General features: G+C 43.8%; 1 protein-coding gene and 1 pseudogene across 1 annotated transcript; one reads left to right on the plus strand and one right to left on the minus strand.

Annotated features, from left to right (window-relative positions):
* Positions 1-1,605: 1,605 nt before the first annotated feature.
* On the plus strand, positions 1,606-8,617 carry LOC109944505 (uncharacterized; annotated as a pseudogene).
* A 1,890-nt stretch (positions 8,618-10,507) lies between these two features.
* LOC100381932 (uncharacterized) lies at positions 10,508-12,643 on the minus strand. The gene has a single exon (NM_001174707.1). It carries the CDS (start codon positions 12,243-12,245, stop codon positions 11,352-11,354), a length of 894 nt encoding a protein of 297 aa, NP_001168178.1. The 5' UTR covers positions 12,246-12,643; the 3' UTR covers positions 10,508-11,351.
* Between the last annotated feature and the right edge of the window lie 3,725 nt (positions 12,644-16,368).

The raw sequence follows: 16,368 nt of genomic DNA on the forward strand, positions 1-16,368 counted from the left end.
CTAAAATGTCTAGGGACCAAAAATTGAAGCAATTTCATACCATGACAATGTCCAGCGATTTGATACCTTACTCCAACAAGGATCTACATATAAATTGTATGGAGTGGCCTTCTGTGTAAACTAGGGGGCATGGCAATTTCGGAATTTTCAACATAGCCTAGAATTGACACTGCCAACACATACTGTTGTGGAGCCATTCAACATGCTAATTCAGTTCCCACCGTATCCAAAACATCTTATGCCATTTTATGAGGTCATCGAACAACCTCATAAGAGGTTTGTAGGTAATGACCTGTCTTTCTTTATGTATTATACTTATACCGACTAAACCATATAAATTATTCAAATTTAACATGTGAGTGGCTCAGATGTAATTGGAATAGTAATTCATTTGGCGCCATTAGAGCACATCGGTGGAAGGTCGTACAGAGAGGCCATATTAATGGATTTCAGGTCACTAATCCCTACTACATTTTTTCAGAAAAAATAAAAAAAATTAGGTTCTATTTAAACAATAAATCCTTTATTTATAGGTGGGGTATAATCGTCGTGGAAATATGGCCTGACCTGTTGCAAAGAAATGCTTTACGGTGGGTGTTAGCTAGAGATAACAAAAGCATAATTATCGGAACTATGCTACGTCGTAACAAGCTACACAGTAATTTCTACTATACCTAAAATCTTTCGACATGTACTCATTTATTATGGTTATTAATAATTCTAAATTCTATACTATACTTTATAACAATAGGATGCTTGCAAACCTCGGACCATAACACCGTTCATTTTGATCCAGATCATCACACGACACATCGGCTCTAGAGTGAGTGGTTCTTGCAATAAGTTAAAATTTATAATTAAGTAATCATGTTCTTACATATCATTTACTAAATTGCAGCAATTCGACGCTCCTTGATCCAAAATCCAAAGACTTATTTAATCAACAGATATCTAGAGAGAAGACGAGCTTATTTGGCAACCGTAATACCAAATTCAAACGTGTCCTAGCTTGTTATATAGTGAGGATTTCATAATTATGTATCAAATCAATAGTAACAATGATTTGTAGCCTGGTCTGGATTATGTATGAAATAAAAATCATAGCTTCGCTCTTCATACATACGTATTACTTTATCATACCTTGCCCATACATTCGAAATTGCGCTGAAAAATTGTTACAAAATATGGAGACGAACAAAAACATTCCATAGAAATAAAAAACGAGTGCAATGGTTTGTAAGACGGAACGACTAAAAAAACTTACCACATGTCAATGCATTGTAATAAAAAGAAAATGTAATATTTTCTTCTCAAAAGTAAATTGGGAAGACCAAAAAGAACACATCAGACACTGATATTTGGTATCTCACTATGAACCTGATTGTTATGTTACAACATTCTTTGAACCTTGGTGTGCTTGAGATCTATATAAATCATGTAAAAATGTGTGACAACATCAAATTGGTTTCTCGTAAAAAAATATGTGCAAATTGATACCTGTTGACAATATGCTAATCAGTCTATGTGTGAAACTAACTAAACTAGCCCATTCTCAACTAGCAGATTTCCTGATGTGAAAATGAAGAACCAATAGAAACGAATCTAATGGGGCATAATGCTGGTCGCACACCATTCATAGACATCTAAAACACAAGCATCACAGGTAAAAGTTTGTTCACATGTGTCAATTAATGATTGAAACTTAATAAGTATGTGTTCACTAATACAAAAGTTAGTAGGTGATCAAAATGGATCAAACTCGATTGGACCAATAGTCGATGCTAATGAGCGTAAGAGGCAAAGGGATAATGAAAGATATGCTACGATGTACATTGAACAAAAGAATGAGAAAAATAGGAAGCGCCGTGAAGCACGTCAACGAAATAAATGAGTACCGATAAAGTCTGAGTCATATATAGGTGATGCAAATTTAAATTTTTTAATTGTTATACCTACATGTCCCTACATAATTTTCATTGAATTGTTGTTGCCTTTTGTACCACCGTTTATTTGGCTAATGCTAGGATGATTATGGTAGGTCCTATTAAAAACACTCCATCGGCTGGTAATTCTATCGAACGAAAGATGCAAAGGGATAGAGAAAGGCGTGCAACAATGTCGGTTGAACAAATGAATGAGTATGTTGGTCACTTGTTCTTAAATACTGCGAATCAAGAACAAGGCAACACGATTGTTAAAGGTTAGGGACCTTCGTCTTCCGAAGCATTATCTCCTTTTGGGCATAATGCTCATCAGGCGAAGGTCAAGAAGGACACACCTTCAACATTTAACATGCAAATAAGAATGCATAAGAATGAAGACAATAATTACATCTTATTAATCCATTCACATTTGTATTCCATATACAAATATTAATAGGATTAACATTACATTGATACCTTTGGCTTGCTCGAAGGTATGGATGCGAAAGAGTAAATACAATCCGACGTGAATAGTACAATGTTACTGTTCATCTATTTATTGGCATGGGACGCAGCCTAGATAAAATTACATTCATGTCCCTGACATTCATCTATTACCATAACACAAAACTTTAAGGACTGAGAGGTCTTTGTTCCTTTTCAGTCATCATCATACTTGGTCTTTGTCATCACATCAAAACCGAAGCTCTTTGGCTACAGCTTCGTCGTCCATTCTTATCACCTTCGGGCTATATCTTCATCTTGTTATATAAGAGAAAACCTTCATCTTAAAGCCGAAGTCCCCTGTAATAATCCATGTCATACTAAAAACATATGGTCAGTCATATTTTTAGGACCTTTGGGGGAAGAAGGCCCCCAACAGTAGCCCCTCGCAGTATTGATTTATTTCTTTGTAACAAATTTAGACTGCAATGTGAACGAAGGCCTTTAGCCAAAGGTCCAAAAAAACACCTTCCCTTCGCTAGAATAGCGAATTACACTAACTTGCGGGACCCACCAATCTGTGGGGCTCTGAGTATATAAATAGAAGCCTGTGTTGTGAGTATTTCCGTGCTATTTTAGCTGTTTGCATTGTGTTTGCCATTTTAACCTTCCTTGCTTCGTCGAGTTTAATTGAATTTTGAGCTTCGGCATTTTAGCGATCATTGTCTGAATGGTTGGGGAGAAGAAGATCGTTGACCCGACGCTGGCCGGATTTTACGAAGCCATGGAGAAAACCAACATGGAGAAGATCACCAATGAGATGTTGGCTGGAATATCTAAAAACTCGAGCGATAGTGAGAGTTTCGATGTGGAAAGTGGAAATGAAGATGTCGAAGATCGGCCATGGAGACTGAGCCATGTTGTTTTCGGAAAGTCAACTATTAAACAAGGGCAGATCGAAGCAATGAGGGGGAGATACTTTCATGATATTTCAATCATGTTAGCCAGAGGGGAGAATAATGTTCCTCTTCCTGAAGCTGACGAAGTGGTGATTTTCAGAAGCTTTATGAAAGCCGGACTTCAGTTCCTGCTAGACAAAATGTTGGTCGAAGTTCTGAAAACTTTTGAAATTTTTCTTCACCAACTTACCCCTGAAGCTATTATCAAAATAGGGGTTTTTATATGGGCCATGAGGAGCAAGGTTTATAGCCAGATGCCAGGTGTTTCTGCAATATGCACGAGCTATCATATCAGACGAAGGCGACTGGGAAAGAGCAGTATCACAACAATTTTGGCTGCTACAGCTTCGTGCATCGCGTCGAGGCCAGCTATCCTATGCCAACATTTCGGAAAAAGTGGCCAGGCTCTTGGATGCAAGAATGGTTCTATGTGAAGGTTGATCTGAGTGAAAGGGAAGATATAAAAAGAGTTATTCAGCGCCCTATATGGTCTCGCTTCGGCATCATGAGGCCAATTATTGTACTTGGAAATGACGTGCAAGCGTGCCAAGTAGCTTTTAATACAGTGTGTACTTACATCGGCACAAGAGACTTGGTCCAAGAACATATTGCTTATAGAGTGTGGCCGCTTGCACATGGATGGGAAATGCCGAAGGAGGCTGTCGTTGGCTCCAGCCAAAATGGTTTGGTTTATCTAAAGTATACCTTTAGATACAGGAGCCAATTTGATGAACCAAATGATGACTGGCTGGATGCTATAGAGGCAACCAGCGACGAGCTACTTGGAGCATACTCGAAGGCCGAAGATGAAGCTATGACAACTGCTTTCGGTGCTTGGGGCAAAAAGAGATTGAATAGGGTGTTTGATGTCATCGGGTTTGTGTACCCAGACTACTGTTATCCTTCGTGGAAGCAAGGGAAGAAGAGGAAAGCTGCTACCTTGACGACTTCTAGCGCGTCGAGGTCAAAAAAGGTTAAAGTTTTGACGCGTCGACCTAGGCGCATTGAAACGGCCGTCGTGCCGAAGCTAATTGAGGGGGCCACTCCTATCTCTCAACCAAGTCGCTTTGTGCCAGTCAAAGCTAGGACAAATGTGACAGAAGAGCCGAAAGTGGAGAAAACATCATAGCAGTCGAAGGCACTGAGTCCACCATGCGCAATGGAACTGCCGAAGCCGCCAAACATCCCCGCAGCAACTCCAAGAAAAAGGAGAATGACTAATGTGCTAGATGCTATAATGGAGTCTATGAAAACATCAACTCTTGCTTCTGTCGAAGCGCCTAGGACGGAGGCTAAAGTTTCAAAGAAATCTGACGAGGCCGGAATGGCGCAGACTATTTCTGAAGCTAGACCCTCAGAAGTTCCTGCCGAAGCTAGATCTTTGAAAAGCGTACCAATAATCCTGGAGAAAGAGGGTGCTTCTGAGAAATCCAAATCTCCTGCTCCTAAAGCACCTACCAAAGAGCTGAAATTCATTGTGTGACATGCTTCGGGGAAGCAATTATCAGAAGAGCAACTTGCCGAAGTGCAACATTATGCCAAGGATCTGAAGTACCCCTGAGGGTCCTTGGTGTATGGTGGCGATGACAAAGATGATTTCCTTTATTGTTTGCTAGACAATAAAGAGATAAATGTCTATCGGGAAATGGCGGACAATACAGGCTATCTAAAGCTTGAACTAGGCTTATCTGTGATGTCGAAGGATCAGCTTGCAGACAACCTCGCTTACAACAGCCTGAAGGTGTGTATGTTTTGGTTTGTCATTCTATAATGAAACATTTCTATGGGTTTTCTTACCCTTATTTCATGCTCATTCATCATTTTTCAGGGCTTGATTCTAAGCAAGGCTTTAAAGGCTCAAAAAGATGCAGAGGATGAGAGCTGCAAAATAGCTCTTGGGAACCTTCGTTCAGAAGTTATATCATTGAGAAACGAAGCTCTTGAGAAGGATAGGATATTACTTTCCTTAGTGGAAAAGCTAAAATCTAGCGAGGCTAGCCTTGCTGCACAAGCCAAAGCTCACAAAACCGAAGTGGAGGAGCTGAAAAAGAAAGTTGTTGAAGCTGTTGAAAATTTGAAGTCGAAGCAGTGAAGCATGAAATTTGCGAGATCGAAAGGTCTAGAGCTCAAAAGAACTGCGATGAGCTTCGTGCTTCAAAAGAGAAATGTTATAAAATATCCTTGAAATGTGCTAAGAAGTTGAAGGGCAGCTTTGCTAGAGTTGAGGCATATTCTACTGAGCAAAAATTCATCCGTGGCGACCCTGATGGAATTGTCCTGTGGATCAGCAAAGAAGTCGAAGCCTTTGATGAAATTTTAAATGACTGAGGAGACTTCTAAGCCTTCGCTGGTGCACAGGGGCCACGTCGATCTTAGAGAAAGCTAGTTGCGAACATGCTAAGGCTGTAGTTCAGCCAGGATTTGTTTTCTCGGCGGGTGACATCAAAGACCCTTCGGCCGAAGCTTCTGCGCTAGGCGGGAGATTTTACTCCAAGGTGTGGATGAAGGGCGACCGTGAGATAGCTGATGAAGCAATTAGAAAAAATGAAAAAGAATCTCATGACGCCCAAGAAGAAGCTAAACGAGCTGAAGAAGCTACCGATCGTGCAAGGCTTATAGGTACTTTTGCTGAGTTTTAGCTTTGGAATTTGTTTTCAGCTCGGAATTAACAAATAAATTTTGTGATGTAGCTGAACTTTCACCTCCACCGGAGCCGTATAACCCCAAGCTGACCCGGCCATGAAGGAAGCACTAGATATGATAAGAATTGCTAATGAAGCTGTTGACGAAGCTGTCGACAAGCTGCTAAATGAAGCCGCTGAGAAAGTGTTGAAAGAAGACTAAAACTTTGTATATTAGAGAGCTTAGTGCTTGTATATAGCTTTCGTCTTTTGTAAGAACCAAACATCAAGTTTTTGTATGTATGTTAATGTAATGTATTTCTTTGTGATGCATGAAACCTTCGTACATACCGTTTTTGAGCCGTTGGCGAAAAAACACCTTCCCTTCTTTTCATGCTTCACGAAGAAAGAGATTTCCCTTCTATTGATTTATGGTTGTTGCGCAGTAATACTACTAATGAAGGTTCTCCTGTGTAAAAATATATCTGCTGGAGGCATATCTTGTGCTACAACATGTTCTTTCATGGTCCGACAAATATTTTCAAAGAAGAAACTTTTCCTTGCTTCTCCATGGCTTTTTGTCGGTGCAAAATGATGTATGATGCGATGTTATGCGATATGATGTGATGGTATGATGCAGGATGATGTTTGTGCCGAAGGTAAAAATCCACACGAATACATACCCAGACTCTGTATCCCCTTAGGAACGACTTTGGAGTCTCTTAACCTTTAATTTAGGTGGTATTACAGCTCTGCATTCCCTTAGGAATGACTTCGGAGCTAATCTCTGCATCCCCTTAGGAACGACTTTGGAGCTTCTTCACCTTTTACTTAGGTGGCATTTAAGCTCTACATTCCCTTAGGAACGACTTCGGAGCTTCGTGACTTACTCTACATTCCTTTAGGAACGACTTTGGAGGTTTGTGCGCCATTACTGTTACACTCGATGGTGTAACCACAGTCTTATTAGATCAGACTGAAGGTTAAACCTTCTTGTATTGTCTTTTTAGAGAAAAACATAATGACAAAAAGTAAAAATACATTGGATTAAATCGCTCTTCGTTGTGCCACCTTCAGTAGATATGCCTCGACTCAGGCACAGTATTATTGACTGCGCGAGCTTCGGACTCCTCCCGAAGGTAACGTTGTTGCAGAGCCTAGCGATGCCCTTCTGGCTGTTGATTGAGAGTCGGGGCAGTCGGTAGTGGCGATGGTGGTGGCAACTAGGCCTAGGAATCTTAAGAATGACTTGCCGAAGCAACAAAAGCTATGAGCTGTTGATTGCCGACGTACTACGGAATATACAGAGAGTAGCACGAAGCAGTATGTAGGACCTACTTCGGCTTCAGTGATTTCCTTCTGCTTCTGGATCATGACTTGGCACGTCCTTGTGGTGTGTCCCTTATCTTCGCCACAGAGTAGGCAGAACAGTTTCCTGGGCTGATTATCATACCTTCCTCCGAAGCTTCTCACCCCTCTGCCTCTCGGGACTGGTGGCCTGTAGGAAGTTTGTTGCATGCCCGAAGACTATGAGCTATGCTGACTGCTCCGAGCGTTATTGGCTCTGTCATCGTTTGCATTAGGATTGTGGATTGTTTTGATATGCCTGGGATGAAGTCTTCCTCTGAAGCCCCTAGTCATCTCATAATATCTATATGATTCCTCCCTTCTTTGGTGGAAGTCATTGTCAGCTCGGATGTATTCATCCATCTTCTGGAGAAATTTCTCCAAGGTCTGTGGTGGCTTCCTTGCAAAATATTGATCTATGGGTCCTGGTCGGAGCCCCTTGATCATGACCTCAATGACAATCTCATTGGGCACTATAGGCGCTTGAGCTCTCAGTCGCAAGAACCTTCGAACGTACGCCTGCAGGTACTCCTCATGGTCCTGTGTGCACTGGAACATAACTTGGGTAGTGACTGGCTTTGTGTGAAAGCCTGGAAGCTGGTGACTAGCATATCCTTTAGCTTTGGCCACGATGTAACTGTCCCTGGCCGAAGAGAAGAATACCATGTCTAAGACAGACTTGCCATGACAGCAGTATTGCCCCCATACGAGGATATGGTGGCCTCGTAGCTCATCAAGAACTACTTCGGATCTGAATGCCCATCGTACATGGGGAGCTGAGGTAGCTTGTAAGATGGTGGCTATGGGGTAGCTTGCAACTCTGCTGCTAGAGGAGAAGCATCATCAAAAGCAAAGTTACCATGATGAAAATCGTCGTACCATTCATCTTCATTGATTGGGCTCTCTTGACGAAGCTCCCTGTGTTGGGGCCTTCGGTCTTGGTCATCCTGAGTGAGATGACGTATTTCCTCAGCTGCTCCATCAATCTTCCTCTGAAGTTTAGCCAGCCGAAGCATCTTTTCCTTCTTCCTTTGTACTTGCTGGTGAATGGCTTCTAGATCCCTGATCTCCTGATCCAACTCCTCCTCCTAAGGTGTCGAGATGGTAGCCTTTCTCTTCTGGCTCCTAGCTTCTCGCAGGGAGAGTGTCTCCTGGTTTGTGTCCAGTGGTTGTAGAGCAACCCCTGGCGCTGTTGTCTTCTTAGGCGGCATTGTGAAGGCCCCCAACAGAGTACAATAACAAGTGTCGTCAAATGCGTCAACGAAATAAGGGACAAAATGTGATGCCCAATGTTTCAGGGTGTGATGAAACCCGTCAAATTTAAATTAAAAATGTCTGTTCATAAACCTACTGTGGCAGAACCTCCCAAGTTATTGGGCCCACATGCACCTGTCCTTGTCTCAAAGACCTCAGACAGCTATGCATGTGCACCAGATAACTTAACAGGATCCGTCCGATTGCCCAAGGACATCGGATAAACCACTTACAACCAGAACCGCGGGATTAAGTAACACCAATCACACACACAACATTTTTTTGCAGCGGGAAATCTTATTACCAAATTTTACAGGTTACAAATTTTTTACATTATTTTATCGGAGTGATTACAAAAGTATAAGTTTGAAATATATGCTAGCTCAAGTGACCATCCTCAATAAGAAGATAAAGACGGGGTATACTTATATAAGAAGGCCGAGCCCACTGGCACTTAACACCATCAACAGCAGCACAAGACTATAACCTGAAAAACAATAGGGAATAAACCCTGAGTATGGAATTACTCAGCAAGACTTACCCGACTAAAGAAAAGAATCTCAAGGGTATGCTGAAATTGGGAATCAAGGAGAGGCTTTAGCAAGAATCAACTTAGATACTTTTGCAGAAATAGCTTACTAAAGTGAATCCTTACTTTCAATGTTTTAACACAAGATTAAATATTAATAAACTCTGTTTGCATCTAGTCTAATTTCACCATCTCATCAATACAACATCATTTTTATTCTTGAGGTTCACATCCTGACTTAGGTTGTAGGGAAGTGACCAAGTCTTCATAACCGCGAAGGTACGGCGATCCGAATCGATTATACTCAGCTGAGGATCTCCGATCACACGACATATGTAGCACTTAACCCTTGCATATGTCAACCCGCCACCGGGGTTCTTAAGACCAGATCAGGTTCACGCCAACAAAGAGCACAGATACACCACCGTATAGACTCTTGCCACGGAGGGTACACGCTACTCTCGCCACCGCTCCACGCCCATTGCGTGTTATCTTATTCTGGCCTTAGTCTGCCCGAGGCAAGGCTTACCCATGACGAGGCATGTGACCAGTTAAAGGGTCCTCGATCAGCACGCCTACATACACATTCAATCCTTATCAACCTGGGTAGAACATCACCTGTTCCTAGCCCAAGTCCCGATTTAAGTATTTCCACCCTTAGGATTGTTTGTGTTCCTTAGGATGAAAAGAGCATCACAGGGAACTTTACAGTAAGATCCCACCACGCTCTCAATGAAAATATTCTTGCAGGTAGAAGCCATCTTTCCTCAGGATAACCCCTGAGCAAGGCCTTAACGCAAAAGACAACCTCTATTCACAACATCTGAGTAGGGCTAAGCATTTTTGTAAATCATATTTTGATACTTCACCAGAAGTATCTATAAAGGTATGGATTTCAAGGAAGGCAATGCATCAAAGGGTTTCCAAGCAACTCCTATAAACTTAATGCACATTTCACTAGACTTAAAGTGTGCAAAAATTATTTAAAAACACAATGAAGGGGTTGCATGCACCGGGGCTTGCCTGGAAGAAACACTAGGTTAGTGTTTGTTAGACGTCGATCACTTGACGATCAGCCTTTGTTCCGATACTTGCTTCGTCCATCCATCTTCAGGTTGATCCGACTGACGACGTCGTCTTGTGGAGATGTCCAACCTCCGCATTATCCTGGGTCTACTTGGGGTTGTCTTCCGCATCACGTGATTAATTCACGTACCTGAATGAAATGCATTATGCACATGAATGCATATAGATAGGAATATCGCAAACCTAAATAGTGCTTATGATAGCGAATTAAACACCTAGCGGCGAGGCGTTGAACAATTTCATACGGAGACACTAATTATCGACGTACGACTAAGCGCAACAATCACGTTTATCGAACCTAACGCAAACATCACGAACCACAAACTATACACATGAAAGACAATTAGCCCAATCACAACTTATCAATTAATTAATTAAGTTCTAAACTTATCACTTGCTTTATAAATTAAACTACATCTTTATAAGTGACTAAAATATTTTATCAACACACATGCCTACCAAAATTCTACTCGGTCCACTAATTCAGCTAATTAATCAGAATAGCAAAATAACTCGCTAAAACTGAATCTGGCTTGATAATCGCAGGAATCGCGAAGTTGACGAGAGTTTCGTGACTCACGCAATTATCGAGCACCTAATGAGCATCGCACTAAACATTAATTTATTCAACGATCGAACTATTTTGAATAATTTATCAGCTTACTGTTTCCACAGCTGACACGAATCCGCGTGATCGGTAGCGATTTTCCGATCTAGGCAATTTATCGAGCGCTTGGGGAATATCGCGCTGCTAGCTTCGTCTTCACCCGATTTTTGGGATTTCTTGCTGACGCACGGATCGACGACGATCTTCGATTGAAATCTTCGACCGAGCACTTGATAAACGATGCACAAGGACCTCGCTTATTTTTGTCTAATGTCCGGGATTCGGGGTTCGACGAGATCGAGCAGAGAAGAACGAGGTTCGACAAGCTCGACGACGATACGAGAGGGTGACGTATGTAGAGCTGTAGGTCTGGCGAGCTGACGCAAGTGACAGAGACAGCCGCGTATGGCAGCAGTGCGTCGACAGTCTATGAATTTAGGTGTTTTATCGAATAGACGGGATGCGACGAGCCGAACAATTACTTGAACATGGTCGACGGCGAGGTCTGTCGGGAGAGAATATCGGCACACGACGCGGCACGACGAACGCGCATAGCTTCAAAACCACGCACGCGAGACCTAACTACTGCGCGATGCGCATCAAGAACAAGAGCACGCGACAGCGGACAAGGTCGACGACGACACAGGGCCAAGCGACGAACGCATTTGGTAAGGTCGTGACCATGGATGACGGCGTTGGGGTTGGGGTTTCTGTGACAAGGCAACGGTGGCTGACGAGCTCGCAACGGCGTGCACAGGGAGTTAGAGACCAAGCGCGGCGAAATAGACAGGGCCGAACTCGGCCAGAGCGTGCGCGCACGGGTGAAACGCCGGTGAGCCGGAGAGCTGCACGGCAGGAATCGAGCTGAGGGAGACACTGTCTGATTTGGGTGAGCTCGGGGAGCGGCGCGCGCGGCGCGCAGAGCCGAGCCAGGGGCGCGGCAGGAGAGCTTCGACGGCGAGCTTGGAGACTGGGCAGACAGAGGAGGAGAAGGGAGCAGTGAGGGCACGGCGAGCTGCAGCTGGGCGCGACAAGCAGCGGAGAGAAGCAGGCGGCCGAGCTGGGGAAGAGATGGAGTTGGACGCAACAGAACTCGCGCAGGAAGCCGCGCGTCATGGGAGAGACCAAGCTAGGGCCGACGCGAGCACAGGACCGCCATGGGGAGCTCGAGGACACGCCCGCACGACACCAGGGAGCGAGCAGGACGCCGCGGCATGGACGAGGGAGAAGCAGGGGCGTCGCTGGCTGCGACGGCGAGCAAAGCGCAGAGCGCACGAGCGCGCGCAGCAGGGGGCGCGGTCGAGCAGAGCATCGGCCAACAGAGAACCGAGAGGGAGAGGAAGGAGCTGGAGGGAAAGCTCCGTGGTGAGGAGGAGAACGGAGGGGGCTGGGCGCGCAGAGCTCCGTGCAAAACCCCAGGGCGCAGCCATGGAATCCAGGGCGCGGCGAGCTGGAGGAGCAGGGACGGCGCGGCATGCTGGAGAAATACCGCGCGCACAGAGCAGAGAATCGCGCGTGAAGGGAGGGAGTAGGAACAGCCGAGCGCCGTGGAGAGAAGCAAGGAGGAGCTCGACGAGCTGGAGCCGGCGGTCTGGAGAGAGAGCAGAGGGAGCGCGCAGGAACTCCATGGCTCAGGAGCGAGCAAGGAGAAATCAGGGAGCAGGGGCTCGCGGCTAGCAGGAGACGCAGAGATCGAGCTGGGCGAGATCCAAGCAGGAAGATTGGCGGCCGGCAGAGGGAGGCGCCATGGGAGGGAGACCCGAGCAGAGGAGCTGAAGGGGGCGCTGGCCATGGGGGAGGCAAGGGAGCTGGGCGAGCGCATGACTGCAGAGGGAGTCGACCGGCTGGAAGGAACAGAGGGCGCCGTGGTTGGGGAGAAGTAGGGCGCGAGCAAGGAGACGGACGCCGCGGAAGCTGCCGCAGGGGGGAAGAAGACAGACTGGGCAGCGGGATCTTATCCCAGACCAGAGCGGCGGCTTGAGATATCCAAGCACTTGAGCGGCGGGAGGGAAAAATCTGGGGAGGAGAAGATGAGCTCGCGGCAGGAAGTATCACGGCTGGAGAGATGAACACCTGTAGCTGCCGTATTGATAAGGTTGAGTAAGGAATAAAAATCCCCAGCAAACGACGCGGAGAAGATGGATATTTCCTTTTTTTAAATAATTAAATGCAAATATCTAGTGTCTAGGATTTGTGAGAGTTTAAATGACTTGGTTCCAAATATATTTCAGACTACGCATTTTATTTTCTCAGATTTTGAAATAGGGAACCAAATTGGCTGCCAATTATTCCGATTTTGATTGGTTCGGGTTCAGTTTATTTAAACAGCCTGCTCCTAGTAGTGTCTCTACCGAATTCGTATAGATTGCTCGAACAAGAGTGAAATAATTAAGGGACGTTTCTAATTTGCCTTAATCGATTAATTCAAATTTTGCACATAATATTTTAGTCGTCGAGTTTAGACTAATTTGCCCAGGATAAAAATCATCCGAGTGGTTCGGGCTTCCGAATTCGTATTCGCGCGAGCGATGAATTTTAAATAATCACCGGACACACCGATTTTCGGAACAATGATGTTCCAAACATCACGAAAATTTAGGAAGAGCCCGGATGGATTAAAAACAAAGTCAAACTCGCGACAAACGAAACAGATACGATATTTAAAATCGCGATAGGCGAAGATGATTAAAATTTAGCACACGTTTTATCCACTGATATTACGTGTTTAAATCCGTACTTGTTGTCGAGCAGAATATAAACACCAGGGGTGTTACACCTACAATTGTAAAGTAATTGTATTCATATTTCGTAGATGGTGACAAAAAAGTAAACGTGGATCCAGATGATGATAGCGACTGGCTGCATCGGAATGAGACATTCCAGTCAAACGACTATGTCGCAATGACACACCTTCTGACACCAGGTACATGACTATTCACTTCACTAAAAATAGGCAAAAACAACAGATGTCACGCAATTGAACCTATACATGCCTTATTCTAGGCAGTGTGCATGATTCTGTTGGTGTCATTGGGGAACCGGGTATCGACGTGAGGGAGTATAGGCTTGAACACCTTAGGTTGTATAATCAGACACCAAAGCAGAAAGAGGCAAAGATAGAGTACATGATAAAACATAGAGCGCTACAGGCTGACACTTTGAATGTTGCGTCCATCGCCATGGAGAACCCAACATATACCCCTAAGGTTGTACACCTTACAACAGATGCAACAGAACCTGATCGATCCTCTAGTTATCGCCTGCGACTGGGTTTCCCTGAATTCATCAGGACGCCGCGGAAGCTGCCGCAGGGGGAAGAAGACAGACTGGGCAGCGGGATCTTATCCCAGACCAGAGCGGCGGCTTGAGATATCCAAGCACTTGAGCGGCGGGAGGGAAAAATCTGGGGAGGAGAAGATGAGCTCGCGGCAGGAAGTATCACGGCTGGAGAGATGAACAACTGTAGCTGCCGTATTGATAAGGTTGAGTAAGGAATAAAAATCCCCAGCAAACGACGCGGAGAAGATGGATATTTCCTTTTTTAAATAATTAAATGCAAATATCTAGTGTCTAGGATTTGTGAGAGTTTAAATGACTTGGTTCCAAACATATTTCAGACTACGCATTTTATTTTCTCAGATTTTGAAATAGGGAACCAAATTGGCTGGCAATTATTCCGATTTTGGTTGGTTCAGGTTCAGTTTATTTAAACAGCCTGCTCCTAGTAGTGTCTCTACCGAATTCGTATAGATTGCTCGAACAAAAGTGAAATAATTAAGGGACGTTTCTAATTTGCCTTAATCGATTAATTTAAATTTTGCACAGAATATTTTAGTCGACGAGTTTAGACTAATTTGCCCGGGATAAAAATCATCCAAGTGGTTCGGGCTTCCGAATTCGTATTCGCGCGAGCGATGAATTTTAAATAATCACCGGACGCACCGATTTTCGGAACAACGATGTTCCGAACATCACGAAAATTTAGGAAGAGCCCGGATGAATTAAAAACAAAGTCAAACTCGCGACAAATGAAACAGATACGATATTTAAAATCGCGATAGACGAAGATGATTAAAATTTAGCACACGTTTTATCCACTGATATTACGTGTTTAAATCCGTACTTGTTGTCGAGCGGAATATAAACACCAGGGGTGTTACAGCCCTCCCCCTTAAAAGAATCTCGTCCCGAGATTCGAAACGAAAGACTTCTAAGAGTAGAGAAGTATGTAACCCATATCCATATCAGCGGTAATCATAAGACAGTCTCAAGCGAAGACGAGTGTCTCAGAATGTTGTTTCTCTAGTGGACATAACATGTATCGCCTTAAGCTAATTTAGAGATGTCCAACAATAGAGACGGTGTCTGCCCGAGGAACACATAAGGTTTCATGTGTGCAGTTTGCTTTTTCTGATAACATTGTACTATCTGAGTCTGTTGGGTGAGTGGTAAATACGTGATTTTACCCAAGCAGAATCAGATGCAACCTCTTGGGTAAAACACAAAGAAAGAGGTTTACCAACAAGTGGTTATAGTAAATCCATAGCACAGGAGATGGGTGTGGATGTCGAACAACATCACAATTAACTCGTGTCAGCCCAAAGATCCAAGTTCAAGAAAAATGATAGAGACTCGAGAAAATATCAATGAAGAGATCCGTTGATGTTGACTTCACGACCAACCCATTTCATCAAATACTTAGCACGGCTCGACTTGATCACACATGCTGGAAAAGCACACGTGACGCAATCGAGGCATGACTAGAGTGATGACTAGGTTGTTACTAGTCGACTTAACTTGATTTTTGCAAGTACTTCCTTTAGAGGGGTTGTACAAAAGTGAGTTTAGACAACTCGATAAAACAATCTCTAAACTCAACCTTTGTTCATTGGGCAGTTACAAGTTAGTAAAACCAACTTGTTGAACTACTTTTGACATTGAGTAAATCCTCTCAGTACCATCGGTAAGCCAAGGGTTGAGAGTTCATATTTGCTAGCAAAAGGTCATGCATTTGGGTAGAAATCCATTTGGTCATGTTGTTCATCCGTTTCTTCATGAGAGATGAACTGACTTGGTTAGGGAATACATGGATTAAATAAGAGAGCGAATGAACAAACTCCTGCATCTCGGCAGCAGGGAAAGTCAATCTCCATTTGAGAGCTAATTAGTTGTTTTCCAATACTAAAAAGCTCCAAGGCTTCACCTTTACACAAAGGACGTAAAGGGACCTTGTATGAGTAATCACTACCAAGATTAAAAGAAAAGAGACCGCACATGAAAGTGGTATGCCCTTTTCATCCAACAGAGATGATAGATGTTGCTTAATCATTTCGACAAACAACACCGAAATCGTTTCAAGGAAGAGATCTACGGGAGATAACACATCAGTGTAGTTCCATAATGGATCCTGACTAGAGACCTTGATAACAGCATACACCAAGCAGCATAACCTTGCGTGTACATTCACAAGGGGCTCTCAGTTTCGCTGCGGCACCATAAGTCATTAATCGTGACACCATTACCGAACTGGCACCAATAATGAATCTCACATGGTAAGAACAATTTGTGCCAAGATAACACATTGATATAGTCTCATAAT

This window comes from Zea mays, chromosome 2, assembly GCF_902167145.1.
Source record: "Zea mays cultivar B73 chromosome 2, Zm-B73-REFERENCE-NAM-5.0, whole genome shotgun sequence".
In the NCBI taxonomy this organism is placed as follows: domain Eukaryota; kingdom Viridiplantae; phylum Streptophyta; class Magnoliopsida; order Poales; family Poaceae; genus Zea; species Zea mays.

Bases quoted from the DNA above. Each gene is read 5' to 3' on its own strand.
- LOC100381932 (NM_001174707.1), bottom strand. From the start codon at position 12,245: ATGCCGCGCCGTCCCTGCTCCTCCAGCTCGCCGCGCCCTGGATTCCAT.